At 40.8% G+C, this 17,604-nt stretch overlaps 2 protein-coding genes across 11 annotated transcripts in view; one reads left to right on the top strand and one right to left on the bottom strand.

The window, feature by feature from the left end:
* Positions 1–12,247, top strand: part of SDCCAG8 (SHH signaling and ciliogenesis regulator SDCCAG8) — a 265,497-nt gene extending 253,250 nt beyond the window's left edge. Inside the window, exon 18 of one of the 2 annotated variants that reach the window (XM_054550178.2) lies at positions 7,930–12,247. In XM_054550178.2, the coding sequence (XP_054406153.1) occupies positions 7,930–7,989 (60 nt within the window). In that variant the 3' untranslated portion in view covers positions 7,990–12,247. The remainder of the gene's footprint in view (positions 1–7,929) is intronic. The other variant, XM_054550173.2, reaches the window with a different exon arrangement.
* The window catches only part of AKT3 (AKT serine/threonine kinase 3), a 359,588-nt gene that overhangs the window by 7,297 nt on the left and 334,687 nt on the right, over positions 1–17,604 (bottom strand). For all 9 annotated transcript variants that reach the window (XM_054550183.2, XM_024234045.3, XM_054550203.2 and 6 more), the window contains one exon: positions 3,560–3,662. In XM_054550183.2, the coding sequence (XP_054406158.1) occupies positions 3,560–3,662 (103 nt within the window). The remainder of the gene's footprint in view (positions 1–3,559; positions 3,663–17,604) is intronic.

Raw genomic sequence — 17,604 nt, 5'->3', positions numbered from 1 at the left:
TGACCTCAAGTGATCCGCCCGCCTTGGCCTCCCAAAGTGCTGGGATTACAGATGTGCACCACTGCGCCTAGATAAAAGCTAGACTTTTGTGGTCCTACAATTGCAGGTGGATTTTGATAACCATCTTGAAAGTTACTACAATGTACAGGCTTCCTAGGTATCTCTGTCTTAATCTAGAAGTGAACCTATTATCATTTAAAGACACCAAGGTTGTAGGGCTTTTACAGCAGGATCCATGTCTGAAATGACACATGTTATTTAAGAACAGAGTTGCTGTCAGTGGTAAAATATGACATGCCAGGAAAAACATTCTTGATGGCTTTTATATTGCTGATTAATGAAGCCAAGGAACTAGGTTCAAATTATGTTCTAGAAACTGTGCTGGGGGACTTCTAACACCTTCTAACATTTCAGTCTCATTTTAGAAGTCCTAGAAATTGAGCAATAAAATGCACACTAATGACAAATTCTCATCAGGACAAGTGCCCTGTGGGTGTGGAGTAAGGAATAAGGCAGGTAAGATGAATTTCGAAGAGATTCTGGTCCTTGAAAGCTAGGGCTTTGAAATTCAAGTCAATCATGAAAAAATGACTGACTAGCTAAGAGGCATATACAACAGTTTCTAATTGACCTTATTTGTAACCAAATCCATTTTGATGAATTTTGAAGAGATTCTGGTCCTTGAAAGCTAGGGCTTTGAAATTCAAGTCAATCATGAAAAAATGACTGACTAGCTAAGAGGCATATACAACAGTTTCTAATTGACCTTATTTGTAACCAAATCCATTTTGATTTGCTCTGGTCTTTCTAGTCTCACATTTCTGAGCACCGCATTAGTCAGCCCTGTCCGCCGGCCCTCCACTACACCACTCCTGCAGCCAGGTGCTTGCTGCATTGGGCCTATCATCCCCCTAAATGGACTGGCCCACAGCATACAATAACACTATGGACTAGCCAATCTGGTGCTTGAGCAGAATTGAAAATAGGGTGATTCAAATTGGCAGAACTCTCAGTGCCTCTCCTAAAGAGACGGCTTCTCAGGCACACGGGAGGACAAAAATGCCACCGAGAGACTATCAGCCCTGCTCCCTGCTTTTCCAGAGGACAAAGTGACTGGCCATCGCCCAGAGCTGTAAGGGGCACAGGCAGGACACAAGGCAGGTTCCCCAGGTCTGAGTCCTGGGCTTTTTCAACCTCACTCCATGTCCCAAATTGGGATTTCACTTTTAGCTTTCTGAAGTAAAATATCTACTCCTGGCTTGACATTTTAGAGCCTTCTTATTTCTATGACTTCCAAAATAACATATTTACTTGCTCTAAAGGTATGCAAATGCCAAATGCTCTATTTAAGAATGGAAACTTTCTCAAAGAGGCTGAGACTGGGGAAAGAGACCTTCCTATCAAGACCTTCCTATCCCAATATCTGCTTTGGATATTCAGAGGGGAGGCAAGCCTGGTTGTCCTCCCGGCTCTGAAGTTCCTAGGCCCTCACCATATTGTGTGTGTTCATGCACCTAACAAGTATTATTGAATGCGCACACTGTGCCAGGCATCTAACTAGGAGCTTGGGCTAACAACGAATGAGACAAACTAGATCCTTCCTCTCCAACCCACTGCATGTTAGTGGCGGAAATAGACACTAACCAAACAAACAAAAATACCAGCAAGTAAAGGTGCCAATGTCGAGAATGAAGAGAGAGAGGGAGTGTTGTCAGACTGATGCTCTTCAGACTTGGAGGTCAAAGAAGGTTCTCTGATGGAATGACATGTAAGCTTAGAGCTGAAGGACAAGAAGGAGCCATCCAAGTAAGATCAGGGAAGAAGAGCATTCCAGGAATGGACACCATAAATACTGTCCCCAGAGCCCAAGGCATGGTGACGTGTGGCATGTTCAAGGTGTGGCTGGAACCCAGGGACAGTGGGGGAAGATGGAACAGGAAGAGGTCAGAGAGGTGGACAGGGCCCAGATCAGTCAGTGCTGTGCAAACCAGTGTGAGCAAGTTTGGATTTAGAGTGCAATGGGATGGCACCGGAAGGTTTTAAGCAGAGGAATGATGTGGTCTGATTACAGTTAGGATTATACCCAAATGAAGGGGCCTAGCAAAGGCTGTATGGCAGGAACTGCCCCTGGGCCGATCCAAAAACTCACTGGTGTTACCCAGCATTTTGGACAATTCTAATGCCACAGTCTATGCTGGGGACAGAGGCCAAGGCCTATGCCCATTATTTCTACTCAGCCCTGAGCTACTTGCCCATGACTCCACAGGCTTTCCAACATTGTCTGTGACTCTTAGTGATTCTAAAATTCTAGCAATGGCACAAGACTGAGGGAAACTCTGCCTCACCACAGGATAGACCATGAGTAGCTCACTTCAATGTATTGGTATTTCACAACTTAGCCTGGACATCGGTCAAGTTGGTAAGCCCTGCTTCTGGCTATGGCTGACCCAACTTCAGGACCTGGAGCACCTTACCTTTATGTGAATCTAAAGAAAGAAAAGCACACACATGTCATTATATCTTCACTTTCAGGGTGTTCACAGTCCCCTGTTGCCAGACCATGGCCCCAAGATTAAGACCTCTTGGCCCACATGACCCCTTATCTGCCTCGTGACAGTAGAATCTGTTGCCTGTGACTATGTCTGGCACAGCATTGGCCTCCAGTCTCCCCTCTCCTGGACACTGAGTCCACATCAGCACTATGGATGAATCCGCCTCCGAAAAAGGAATGAGAGGAGAAGACATATAGGAAATGAATCAGAAAGAAAAGGAAAGAAAAACTATGATGTGAACCCAAAGATGTGGGACTTGAAGCATTCTTGCAGCCATCCAAATATTGCCCTGAAACGCAATCTTATCCACATTCTTAAGTTAATGATGATACACACAGACCTCTGTCAGCATGAAAACGTTTATCAATTATGTCTGATCACCTTTTCCCTCATTACAGCTCCACTTATTTATGGTATTTCTCTAAGTGTGAGACATACTAATGGATATGAATTGACTTGAAGTGGTACATGAACACACAGTTTTCATAAATATGTAATTTATATGTATCCAAAAGTACTAGCAAACTAAATTATGTCTTCACAGATAATACTATTTAAGACAGGGCTAAGTAAAAAGGAGTGACTCTACATGAATTTTAAAACTATTAAGTAAGTAAGAGGCCAGAATTGGCAAAATTCTGAAGGTGATGTGGGAATGAATGAAGTCTAGGAAAGAGGGGAGTCTCTATTTCACAATCCTTTCAGTTGGTGTCAAAACAGTCTATTGGAGAACAGCAAGGAAGGGCTAGTCTGTAATTTCATCTACAATTTCTCTCTATATAATTTGTCCTACCCAGAAAAGCATTTCTTGCAGTCTTTTGATATTACCACTGGGAACTCAATATTCTTAAATTCAATTCAATATTCAATATTCTTAAATAGAATGGAGTAAGTCACTGTGGAATTTGATCTTGAAAATATCAGATGAGTTTTTAAAAGACTTTTCTTCAATTACATTAGGAGAAATTATATTAGAAATTTATCAATTGCCTTCTAAATTTACTTACATTTTTCAGGTGGTGTTATTGTAATAGTCTGAGCTGTAAATTCTTCATCAAAATATCTAGTATCTGTCTCAGATGTTACTTGAGGTTTAAAAGGAGGTACAAGCTGTAAAAAGAAAGAAAAAGAGTTTTATTAACTGATTTCAATTCAGGAAAATTCCTTTCTAGGAAAAAAGCAGAGAGCACGTAGTTAAATGAACAGAACAAAAGTCTACAATGCTGAGTCGCTGTGTAAGGGGGACATGATATTTGGCTTCCCAGTCAACAGTCTAAACAAACCGGTGGGTAATTGGTGGTTCTGTATAAAACCTAATGGATCACGAAAAACAACAAAGGAAAACCATAGAATAGGATGGGAGAGGGATATTGAAAAATCTGTCCTGGTTTTTTCCCCCAATAACAAACATACATGCAAAACCATATTGATGGGGAGCAGTGTGCCAGGATGTGGGCTCTTCCTCGGGAAACCTCTTTCTAGTGCTAGCTGAACAGGGTAGTTAATAAAAATACAACTTCATAATACAGCTATCACCAGGTTACAGATGAGAGTGCTGCTTCTGCCCTTCGTAAAGAACTACAACTTTGTACTTTGCTAAGAATTTGCTGATAAGAGATGGGCATCGATGCCTGCCCTGCTCTGGAAAAGGGTTTCTTGGCAGCCCCTGACGTTACATGCAAAATCTTGCCCAGAGCTTTCATCAGATCCTCAAAGGGGACCACAACCCAGAAGAGATTACGAGTAGCTCCCCTGGGATTGACAGGGCAGGAATCATCTCATTCGCGCTGCACCTGCGGCGGGCATGGGGTTAGGGGAGGCAGGGGTGGAAGGAAAGTCTCGGGCTACTGGAGGTTTCAGGAGCTGGAGCCCTGTGAACCTCCACTGGTTGGGAGGGAGGAGCTAACACGAGGCTCCTGCTTCTCAGGGCTCTAGCCTTGAGGGATAGGTGGAACCCACAGGTTCCTTCTAGCACAGGATGCCCAGTCCCAGAGCATTAGGGTCAGAGTGCATGCTCTGCAGAGTATCATTCAGAACAGGGGATGCTGCTTTAGTATACAGTTCTCACGGGGATAGGAACATGGCAAACAGAATGACAGAAATCAGCATGTTTTATAAAAATTTTACAGAAACAAATACACAATTGGCTTGAGATCAGTGCATTTTCCCACTCTTTCTGTCACCAAATTTATGTTAAATAATAAGGCAAAATCTTTAAATTATTCTCTAGACAGAATTATATTTTTAAGAATCGTGGGATGAGCAGAATTAAAAGCAGGTTTTCAAAATAAAGGACATTTCAGTTTATGGTACATGCTACAAAGCATTCTTAATCTCTTCTTTTTATAATTCTTCCTGTTTACCCCCAGCACACAGCTATTCTGTCTTCACGATTAGCAAGCACTCCTTTTGGGATGAGCCAACTCTACGTTCCACTGATCAGCTGGTGATGGCGACTAATCCCTGAACTGAAACAAACTCCTCCGCCAGTGGCAAGGAGAAGCCTGCCATTGTGCCAGACCATATTTCTTTCTAGCTGCCCTGCTGGATACCCTGGACATGAGCAAGCCGGTCACTCCACTGCTAGAAACCCTCCCTGTGACTCTCAGGCTAAACGCATTCTCTTCACCAGCCTCACATATCACATGCACACGCACAGGGAACCCCAGAGGTGACAGAGGCTGGAACAATTTTGTTTTTTTTATTTTTTTTAGAAAACCAAAGGGGTAATTGCCCCTATCTGGCAGGAAACGGGAAGACTGGAATTCTGGTTGGGTTTTTCTGATTTACTATTCTACAGATGTTCACAAAATAGGTCTTTATCCTTCCAATCAAAAGTTAACCACAAGAAATTCCTGTGGCTGGAATCGGCTTCTCTTGGGCACTAGGAGTAGGTTTGCTCACCTCTGCCCCATCCTTTTCATCTGGTTCTTTGTGATGTCAAAAATTTAAATCTGCCTTCAAGTTAGGGGAAACTTGTCCTTTTAGATGAGAGAATGATCACCTGTAACTTTAACAAACTGAAACCTATCTTAACACAGTTTTCAAAAGATTACAGGGGAGCTTAAAATAGTCTCTGTTTCAAATGCCACGTGTACTGAGGACTTTCCTGACCGCCTTCTTACATTAAACAGCTATCCTCCCCCTCACTTCCTATCTTCACATTGCTTTTTCTTCAAGACTTTGCGACATCTGATACACAGGCACGTATACATACACACATATGATATACGTGTATTTGTTACTATCAGTGTCATCACCAATAAAATATAAGTTCCACGAGGGCAAGGACTTTAAAAAAAAGTTTATTGATGCGTAATTAACATACACTAAACAGCACACATTAAGAATATACAACTTGGGCTGGGTGCTGAGGTCGAAGGATCACTTCAGCCCAGAAGGCAGAGGTTGCAGTGAGCCAAGATTATGCTATTGCACTCTAACCCAGCCTGGGCGAAAGAGTAAAACCCTCTCAAAAAAACAAACAAACAAACAAAAAACATGCAACTGATACGTTTTGACATATGTATATACCCATGAAACTGTCACCAAAATCAAGATGATGAAAACATCTACCACTTCAAATGTCTTCCTGTACCCATGTGTACTTCCATCCTCCTACCCCTGCAGGCCACGACCGACATACTTTCTGCCACGACCGACATACTTCCTGCCACGACCGACATACTTCCTGCCACGACCGACATACTTCCTGCCACGACCGACATACTTTCTGCCACGACCGACATACTTTCTGCCATGACCGACATACTTTCTGCCATGACTGACATACTTTCTGCCATGACTGATTTGCTTGTATTTTAAAGAATTTTATGCAAATGGATCATATAGTATGTACTCTTTGTCTGTCTTGTTCATTTAGCATGATTACTTTGATATTCATCCATGTCACCACATGTATCTATAATAGTTTACCCACTTTGCTGGGTAATATTTCAGTACACAGATGTATCACAATTGACCCACTCATCTGTCAATGAACATAGGGCCTGCTTCCAGTTTGGGGCAATTACAAACAAAATTGCTATTAACTTTTATGTCCACATCTTTGTGCAGACATATGATTTAATTTATTTAGGACAAATACTAAGGAGTGGAATGGCCGGGCCATATGGTAGGTATACATTTGACTTTTCCAGAAACTGTCAAATTGTTTTCCTTTACCATGTTAAAAAAAAAAAAATCCCAATTCCTAATTCACTCAGAGCGTTTCATTTTTTGTTTAAATAAATTTTTAAAAGGATGGATTTTTCTTAGTTTTTTCTTTGCATCATTTGATATAATCATTTCCTTCTTACTCTGTTAATAGGTGAACTATAGTGATTGGTTTTGAATGTTAAATCAATCTTCTATTCCTAGTATAGACCACACTGGTAGTGATTCTTTGTATCTATTGTTAGGTTTGATTTGCTAAAATTAAATTAAACATTTTAGCACATATGTTCATTAAGAATATTCGTCTATAGCATTCTTTTAAAAATCTATTTGCGGGCCAGGTGTGGTGGCTCACGCCTGTAATCCCAGCGCTTTGGGAGGCCGAGGCAGGCAGATCACCAGGAGATCAAGACCATCCTGGCTAACATGGTAAAACCCCTGTCTCTACTAAAAATACAAAAAATTAGCCGGTTGTGGTGGCGGACGCCTGTAGCCCCAGCTACTCGGGAGAATGGCATAAACCCCGGGAGGCAGAGCTTGCCATGAGCTGAGATTGTGTCACTGCACTCCAGCCTGGGCGACAGAGTGAGACTCCATCTCAAAAAAAAAAAAAAAAAAAAATCTCTTGCATATTGATATCAAGTTAATACCTGCCTCACAGAATGAATTGAGAAATATTCTCTCATCTTCAATTTTCTGGAATAATTTGTATATAACTGATAATATTCCTTAAATGTTTGGTAGACTTCATTGGTGAAAATATGTGGGTCTGGTGTCTTTGTCAGAAGGATCTTAACTACAACTATAATTTCTTTAGCAGGTACAAGGCTATTCATGACATCTATTTCTTCTTGGTAATTTGTATCTTTCAAGATATGTGTCCATTTCAGCTAAATAGTTGAATTTATTGGCATAAAGTTATACATAATGTTTCCATATTATCCACTTAATACCAATAGAATCTGTAGCAGTGTCAACATTTATTATTTGTCTTCTCACTTTTCTTTTCAGTCAGGTGAGAAATACATCAATTTTAATGATCTTCTCAAAAGCCCAGTTTTCCTTTCATCAATTTTCTCTGTGATTTTTTGTTTTCTATTTCATTGATTGCTATCCCAATCTTTATTTCCTTTGTTCTGCTTACACTGTGTTTAATTTGTTCTTATTTTTCTAATTCCTTTTTCTTTTTCTTGTTTTTTAGAGACAAAATCTGGCTCTGTCACCCAGGTTGGAGTGCAGTGATGTGATCATAGTTCACTGAAGCCTCAAAACTCCTGGCCCCAAGCAATGCTCCTGCCTCAGCCTCCTGAGTAGCTATGACCACAGGTGCACAGCAGTATGCCCAGCTAATATTTTGTTATTTAGAGATGGGATCTCACTATGTTGTCCAGACTAGTCTCGAACTCCTCTACCTTGGCCTTCAAAAGTACTGAGATTATAGTTGTAAGCTACTGCGCCCAGTCCTAGTTTCTTAAGATAGAAGCTAAGGTCATTAATTTTACACTTTTCTTCTTTTCTAATGTTTAAACATATCTTTTAGTACTATAAATTGTATTTAGTACTATAAATTTAAGTATTGCTTTAGCTGTATATCACAGCTAAACACATTGTGTTTTTGTTTTCAGTCCATTCAAAATACTTTCTCATTTCCCTTTGATTTCTTCTTTGATCCATGGATTAATATTTAGTTTCCAAGAATTTGGGGATTTTCCATAGATCTGTGTTTTTTTAATTTCATTTCCTTCAAAGAGAAAATGTTTTACAGTACTTGAATCCTTTAAAATTCATGGAGTTGTTTTGCTCAACATATGGTATACTGTGGTAAATGATCTGTGACCTTGAGAAAAATAAGTGTTCTTATGTTGTTGGGTAGCGGGAAAGCTTCACCAGAGAGTCCTCCACCACCAAGATAATGCTCCTGCTAAATCCCTCTCATTAAACAGGGGTATTTCGTGAGAGCTTTCATGGGAAATCATTAGGCATCCACCTTACAGTCCTGATTTGGCTCCTTCTGACTTATTTTTCCCCTAAACTTAAAAAAGCTTTTAAAGAGCATTAGCTTTTCTTCACTTAATAATGTAAAAAAAGACTGCACTGACATAGGTAAATTACCAGGACGTTCAGCTCTTTAGGGATGAACTAACTAGCTGGTATCATGGCTTACAAGTGTCTTGAACTTGATGGAGCTTATGTTGAGAAATAAAGTTTATATTTTCTGTTTTTATCTTTTAATACCATTTTCCATGAAATTTTGAAGTTCCCTCATATTTACTTTAAACAACAGCTGAACAAATTTCAAATATTATATTATTATAGGTTGAAATGTGTCCCTCCAAAGTTAGTATGTTTAAGCCCTAACCCCAAGTACCTCAGAATGTGACTCTATTTGGAGATAAGTCTTTAAAAAAGTAACTGCATTAAAACGAGATATCAGGATATGTCTTAACTCAATCTGGTATCTTTATAAGAAGAGGAAATTTGGACACCCAAGTAGACACACTAAGGAAAAACCACATGAAGACACAGGGAAAAGACGGCCATCCGCAAGCCACGGATAGACACCTCAGAAAAAACTAACCCTGCCTGCACCTTGATCTTGGACCTTCTCCAGAAATATGAGAAAATGAATTTCTGTTGTTTAAACCACCCAGTCTGTGGTATTTTGTTACAGCAGCCCTAGCACATAAATACATTAATTTCCTATTTCAGCTTTAAACAAGTATCTTCATCTCTTCTTTTTCTCTAACCACATCTCTCAAAACATTTCTGTATCAAGTGACTGAATGTAAATTCCCATTTAGAAAAGATAGTCATATTTCTGTGAATCTCAGCTACTTTTATGGATCAACTCAATGAACAGCTATAGTGTCATTAACTGCAAACAATGTATTTTTCTGACAAATGCACTAAGCTTGAAACAAATCTTTATTTGAAAACCAATTTGCTTTCAGAAAATGTAGTATCCAGTGATCTTAAACAAGAGGATAAAGTTTCTGGGTTCAAGACATCAATTTCATCTCACTGAAAATATGCAACTTCAAGTCTATATGGTGACAGCAACGTTGAAGCTCCCTAAATCCTTTCCACACTGATCTTTTATCAAATTTTAAATGTTATGAAATCACTCTACCATTTACTATCTTCCTAAAAGTGTCAATGAAAGAACAAAGAGATAATTTTCTGAAGGTTGTTCGAGTAAGTCACATTTGGTATTTCTGGTATGGCTGGAATGATCACATGAGTGTATGCATGAACACCAAGGTCTCTGAAGGTAAGAGACTCCACAGACCTTTCTTGGTAACAGGTCACGTGCTACTATCAGATATCTATATTCTTTCTTCTATTGTTCCTTCCAGGGGCTTAAGAAATAGACTGGAGAACTTGGAACTTTCTGGGACAGCTGATGTAGACCATGATTATGGTTCTTAATTGCCTTAACAACTGTGGTTATTTCCACCACTTTGTGTTGGCATATAGGGTCCAAAATCCAGTGAACATAGATGTTTGCAGTAAAGAATTGCCAACACTATTGCATGTTTAGATTTCCCAGAGACAGTAATCTGGTGCTGTAATTTTCACTTCTCTGAAACAACATGAGAAAGTAGTCAATCATAGGTGGAGATTCTGGTTTATTTAATCTCTATTAAATACTGGCTTTACACTTTGTGTATATGTAGGTGTGCATGTACTGGAAAAGCAGGAGTATAAAAGAGGATTTATGTCTAACAAAACTAATGGATATATGGCATACATTATTTAGTTACTTTGTATGCTAAGCTGTGCCATACCAAATAATTCTTCTTGACATAACACTAGAAACTAAAATAATTATATTTCATTTTTACAAAACTACACAGTAATAATTGAAGTTCATGCTGTTAATCTTGTGCCTACATAAAATGTACCAAGGGGCCCAAGGTATATAACAAATTAATATACCACTATTGTATTATAATATTAGACCTGCCAAAATGAGTACTTTAACTATAAAAGACATTAAATGTTTAATTAATACATCTGCTTTCCTTGCTGGAATTCTGAGGGGTTTGTTAACATATGATATGGATGAGCTGCATTACTTTAAAAAGTAATCCCCAGAAATTGGAACTTGTATTTTCTTTTCTGTGATAAATTTTCTCATTCAAAAATAACTTCATAAGCACTCATTTTATTGACTGTAGGTCTATGTCCAGGTGATGTTATTCACAAACATCCATAGATACGATACATTATTTGAAGATCTCAGTTATACCTGGAAAGGATTCACCTATAAATTACAACAAAAGGGATCTCATTAGTAAAACACTGGGAGCCTTTTTAAAAGGCATGAGAGGGTAACAAAAAGACTTTGCATCTAGTAGTGTTAATGGACAAGTTGCATTTATTATAACTGTCGGAACTTCACTAAGAGCCTAGTGAAACAATCTACTTTCTCCCTTCTTCAGCTGATTTTATAGGCTCTGTCCAACATCAGCAGTGTGGCAGCCATTAATCACTATTTCTCTTAGAAATATTCAAGAACATGAGCAAAAGTTGAATAAGTATGCAGACTGGGGAGAAATGACATAAAGGCAATTTCCAACTTACAAGCTAATTTTGTTATAAAAGCCTATATATGTAAGGCTGGGCACAGTGGCTCATGCCTATAATTCCAACAATGTGGGAGGCCAAGGTGGGCAGATCACTTGAGGCCAGGAGTTCAAGACTAGCCTGAGTAACATAGAGAGACTCCACCTCTACAAAAAAATTTAAAAATTACCCAGGTATGGTAGCACATGCCTGTGATCCCAGCTACTTGGGAGGCTGAGGTGGAAGGCTGAGGGTGAAGTGAGCTGTGATTGCGCTACTGCACTCCCCTGGGTGACAGAGAGAGACCCTGGCTCAAAAATTTAAAAAAGAAAAGAAAAGAAAGAAAAATGCAGCCTACATATAAACTGGAAAAAACTTGGGACCTGTTTCAATAGATACACACACATACACAGAAAGGCTATATAATGTAGGTAGGTTACTAGGCAGTAACATTAAGGTCTATTAAACCAGAAATATATAAAAAATATAACATTAAAGCTTCTAACAAGTATCTATTATTTTTATAGAGAAATTCATATTATATTTCTGTAAAGATGACGTGACCAAGACCCTCTCTCTCTCTCTGTCCAGGTTCTAGCACTGACAGCCACAGCCACTCTCTTAATACCTCACCAGATGAATGCTGGAGAGACCCAGTGATAGGGAAGATTTGGGTTGGGGGATGAACTTGTGGTGAGAAGGAAAGATAGGGGTTTTAAAAGCTGAGGAGGAAGAGGTAGAAGTTCAATTTGAGGCACAGGGGCAGGCAGCAATTTCTATGTTCGGCAAGGAAGCTATTGGGGAAAAGAACCTGTATTTATCCGGAGCTACTATGCCCAGGTGCTGTACTAATTAACTGAATGCAGGAAAACAACTGGAATTTTATGAAGGACACAGAAGATGCAAGCTATGTTTTGAAGCTCTGGCTCCAAAAAGGGGTAAAAGAATAGCAAGGGGAGCAGATGAGGTTTTACACACACACACACACACACACACACAACCCCGCTTTCAGAAACCAGCTGGATATCCACACACACACACACACACACACACACACACCCCGCTTTCAGAAACCAGTTGGATATCCAAGGCTCCCCTTGCAGGTGTGTACCGGGCAGCTAAACATCAGAACAAGAACAGGCAAAGAAATCACAAGGAGTACTTCCTGTTAGCCTGGTAAACTCTCAAATAGGACTTTAAATGATCTGAAATACTCTATTCCCTAAAAAGAAAAAAGAAGTATGTTTTTTGAGCATCTCTTCAATGTGTCTTTAAACTGACAAAATATTCACATTGAAAATAATCTTATAGATCTAGTCCAATCCCCTCATTTTAAGATGAAAACACTGAGCCCCTAAATATTCATACTAAAGTCATCCTAAAGCATCACAATATCAACCACCACCCAATTAATTTTAATCCAATCCTAACTGCAGCTTCTATAACAGGTCCTTTACTCTTAAAATCTGGGTCAGGCAACCTCTGAAATACTTCTACCACCTCTGAAACACAACCCACATCACATGAAAATGTAAATCACCTGCTTATTTATCTGTCTCTTCCACTAAACTGTAAGCAACCATTTGAAGACAGGGACTTTATCTTAGCTATCTTTGCAAGGCTAGCTGTTGGCACAATACTTACCACAAACTACAGTCATGTGTCACTTAATGACAGGGGTCTCTTCTAAGAAATGCATGTTAGGTGATTGTGTCATTGTCAAACATCATAGAGAGTACTTATATACAAGCCTAGATGGTATAACCTACAACACACCTAGGCCATATGGGATGGCCTACTGCCCCCAGGCTACAGCCCTGTACATATTACAGTGCTGAATACGGTAGGCAACTGCAACACAATGGTTAAGTATTTGTGTATCTAAATGTAGAAAAAGTACAGTAAAAATACGCTATTATAATCTTATAGAACCACTGTGGTATATGCGGTGTGTTGACTGAAGCACGTTATGTTGTGCATGACTTATAGATAAGCACTAAATATTTGGTGAGTAAACACAAGAAAATATTCACAGAAGGTTCTTTGGTGTTTCGGCCACTGGTGCCTACTCACCAGGCATCAGCCTCTGCTGACTGCTGAACCATGCATGCACAGGGCAGCCTCCAAGCTCCCTAGTGAAGTCTAAAAGGCACTGTCAAAAGGTAATGAAATTACACGTTCTCTAAAAAGAGGTCTGAATTTGTTACTGAGAACTGGGACAAAAGAGAAGGGGAACAGCCATGAATTATGTTTTGGCTGCACTGAACTAACCATAACATTCACTGGTAATTCACACGGTTTAAATAAGCTCTCTCACACAAGCTCTTTAGAAGGTTGCACAAACGTGAATCTGTGAGATACTTCTTTGCATGAATACAAAACACTGCTGTGCCACATGAAGAAAAGGTGTGCATCTGGCATGCAGTAATGCAGAATTAAGAACAAATACTCCGTTTCACTTCCAATCATGGTCAAGCAGCTCCGATTGGATTAACCCTCCTCCATATAACTGTAACCTCAGGAAAAAAACATGAAAGGTTCTGGGAAGCAACTGAAAACAGGCAGGTACTGAAGAGGAGGTGGGCACTAGGAATAAGGAATGGCACCAAATGAATTTCTCATTTTTATGGCTTTTTGCCTGAAGGTGGGCCCCAGCTTATGCCATTTAGGGTAAAAATCTTAAATTAGACACCCACAGTTCTACTGCCATGAACAATCAGAGGACAGAGCTTGAACAAGTACAGCAGCTTTAAAGTGAAGGAGGTGAAATTCCAGAAAAGAGGCAGCCAAAGAGAAGAAGCCCTAAAATCTCAGTATAAAGTCTGCCCAGATCTCTGACTCTTGAACCACACATGCACAGGGAAGGCTCCAAGCCCCCTAGTGAAGTCTAAATAAACCAACCTGAAGTCTTAACCCACTGGAAAAAAGAAAGCGTTTGCAGTTTGAGTTCATCCATGATAACTGGCCTAAGAAAATACAAAATTCAGTACTCTCTGCTGCAACCTAACCGAATTCAGAGGCACAACGTACCAGTCACAATGCCCAGGATACATTCCCAAATGACTCAGCATTAAAAAAACAAAGGAAACAGAACCCATATACTAGAAAAAGACATCAAAGGAAACTGATGCTCTGATGATCTCATGTTGAAATTAGTAGACAAAGATTTTAAAGCAACTTTATAATTATCTTCAATGACGTAAAGTAAAATATGTTCATGAGTAAAAAGGTTGAAAATCTCAGCAGAGACACAGAAACTATTAGGAAAAGGACCAAATGGAAAAACCTAAAATAAAAAAAAAATAAAATATCTGAAATAAGAAATTCTCCCTATGGGCTTAGAGCACATTGGAGATTATATAAGAGTCAGTAAACTTGATATACCAGCAGAGATTATTATCCAATTTGAATAGCACAGGAAAACAATGTGAAAAAACAAGCAGAACTTCATACCTGTTGGACAACTTCCAAAAGTAAGAAGAAAGAAAGAAAAAGAGAAAGAGAGAGAGAGAGAGAGAGGCAGGGAGGGAGAGGGAAGAGGGGAGGGGAGGGGAGGGGAGAAGGAGAAGAGGAGAAGAGGGGGAGAAGGAGAAGAGGAGAAGAGGAGAAGAGAAGGAGGAGAAGAGGAGGAGGAGAGGAGGAGAGGAGGGGAGGATGGAGAGAGGGAGGGGGAGGACGGAGAGGGCGGGAGGATGGAGGGGGGGAGGATGGAGGGGGGAGGGGGAGGACGGGGAGAGGGAGGAGGAGGGGGGAGAGGGAGGAGGAGGGGGGAGAGGGAGGAGGAGGGGGGAGGGGGAAGACAGGGAGGGGGAGGAGAAGGGGAGGGGGAGGGGAGGAGGAGGGGGAGGAGGAGGAGGGGAGGAAGACGGGGAGGAGGAGGAGGGGAGGAAGACGGGGAGGGGGAGGAGGGGGAGGGGGAGGAGAAGGGGAGGGGGAGGGGGAGGAGAAGGGAGGGGGAGGGGAGGAGGAGGGGGAGGAGGAGGGGAGGAGGAGGGGAGGAGGAGGAGGGGAGGAGGAGGAGGGGGAGGAGGGGGAGGGGGAGGAGGGGGAGGGGGAGGAGGGGGAGGGGGGAGGAGGGGGAGGGGGAGGAGGGGGAGGGGGAGGAGGAGGGGGAGGGGGAGGAGGAGGGGGGAGGGGGAGGGGGAGGGGGAGGGGGAAGGAGAGGGGAGGGGGAGGGGGAGGGGGAGGGGGAGGGGAGGGGGAGGGGGGAAGGGGAGGGGAGGGGGAGGGGGAGGAGGAGGAGGAGGGGGAGGGGGAGGAGGAGGAGGAGGGGGAGGGGGAGGGGGAGGGGGAGGGGGGAGGGGGAGGGGAGGGGGAGTGGGAGGAGGAGGAGGAGGGGGAGGGGAGGGGAGGGGGACGGGGGGAAGGGGAGGGGAGGGGGGAGGGGGAGGAGGAGGAGGAGAGATAGATAATAAGACAGAAAATATATTTCAAGAAATAATGGCTAAAAGTTTTCCAAAGTTAAAGAAGGATATGCAAGAGATTCAAAAAGCTCAGGCAACTCTAAGCAGAATAAATAGAAAACCTCACCTAAACACATTATAGTCAAAAGGCTTAAAACCAGAGTCTGTCACGGTTCCACGAGAGAAGCAGAACTACTCTGTGTGTGTGTAAAGAGATTACAGGTAATTGAATTTACCTGATTGTGGGAGCTAGTTATGTTGTCTCTGTAAGGCTGTTGTCTCCAAGTTCACTGCTGGGGCTTGACGTCCATAGGACAGTAAGTTGAGAAGGGAAGATGCAAGCCAAGCCAGGAGAGGAAAGATGAAATGGAATCTAGAAGCACAAGCTGGAGCCCAGGAGGACAGACTGAAACCCGTGTTAATTCGTACTGCCTGACCTTGCCGGTGTGGATATCCTGCAAAAGCTGGGACCTTCATCATGGAGCTAAACACACACTCCAGCCCAGAGGTAGGCTCAAAGGCTAACAGGATGCAGGAGGAGGTGGAGCTGATGCAGGCCTGACCACTGCCACGTACCAATAAGATGGTCTAGCAGACAACATGAATGAGCTACAAAATGGCTGTTCCGTCACATCTATCCTCCAAATCTCCCATGAGAATCTTAAATAGCAAAAGGAATCCTGGGAAATGTGGCTCAGTCTAGTCAGCTGACATATTACAAAGCCATCACACAAACAAAAATATCTTGAAAACAGCCAGTGATATATACCACATAACTTGCAAGGAAGAAATATTTAAATATGTACTCACTAAACTATCAACCCACAATTTTTATATTCAGTAAAAATATCCTTTAAGAATGAAGGCAAAATAAAGACATCATCCCATAAAAGAAAACAAATTTTTTGCCAGCTGCACTACAAAAAAATGGTAACAAAAAAAAAAAAAAAAAAAAAAATTTAGACTGAATGGGAATTACTCAGAAGAAAACATGGATCTTTAAGAAAAAAAAATGAAGAAATGAAAGTGTTCTGAAATTAGACAGCGGTGATGGTTGCATAAGTCTGTCAAGACCCTAAAAACCATGGAAGTGTATACTTTAAAGGGTGAATTATCTCAGTAAAAAATTAACAAAAGAATAACACTGGAAATAGCAAATACGTTAAGAAAATAATAAATACTAAGAGTCCTAACTTAGAATCTGGGACAGATAAGAAGATTAATCTTCAAATAGAAACACAGATGTTTAATGAATAAACTGAAACACTTAAAATTAATATAGTAAGGTCTGGAAGATTCACTTAGGCCCTTTCAGAGAAGACATTATTTCATCGAGGCCTCTCTGTGCCTTGCACATGATAAAAATATTATTTAATCAGTTGCCATCCTATTGAAATGAGTATCAACCAAGTGACCAAAATAAACTATAAAGTACCTAAATTACTCTCTAGAGGCAAGATTTTTTCTTCTTTTCTGAAGGAAACCTCTGAAAGATAAGTAGGAATGCAGTAAGTATTAAGATCCATTTCAAAATAATCCAAACATTCTAAATCAATCTTCCTAGAATACCTCTTAAATCTTTTCTAAGTTGTGCTTTATATAATACTTATATAATTATGTTTTATAATCATTATAATTTTTTCTTTCGAGGAACAAAGCTTTAGCAGTCAGCATAAAATTGGGCTTTGGGATTTTCAACCTCAGCTGGGCCCTCCAGCAATCTGTACTTCTTTATAGGTCCCTATTTGGGTTTCTCTCTAGCTCCCTCTGAGCCTATCCCTACATGTGACAGTCACTGTCTTAAAACTTCTAATATCAACTATAAAACATTCTTCTCACTCTTAATAAGAAGGCAGAACTTCTGCCATAAAGATGGTGGGACTTATACCTGTAGTCCCAGCTAT

The sequence above is a fragment of the Pongo abelii genome, chromosome 1 (assembly GCF_028885655.2).
Source record: "Pongo abelii isolate AG06213 chromosome 1, NHGRI_mPonAbe1-v2.0_pri, whole genome shotgun sequence".
NCBI lineage: Eukaryota > Metazoa > Chordata > Mammalia > Primates > Hominidae > Pongo > Pongo abelii.
Note: the sequence above shows the minus strand (reverse complement) of the source record. Positions and strands in the feature narration are given on the sequence as shown.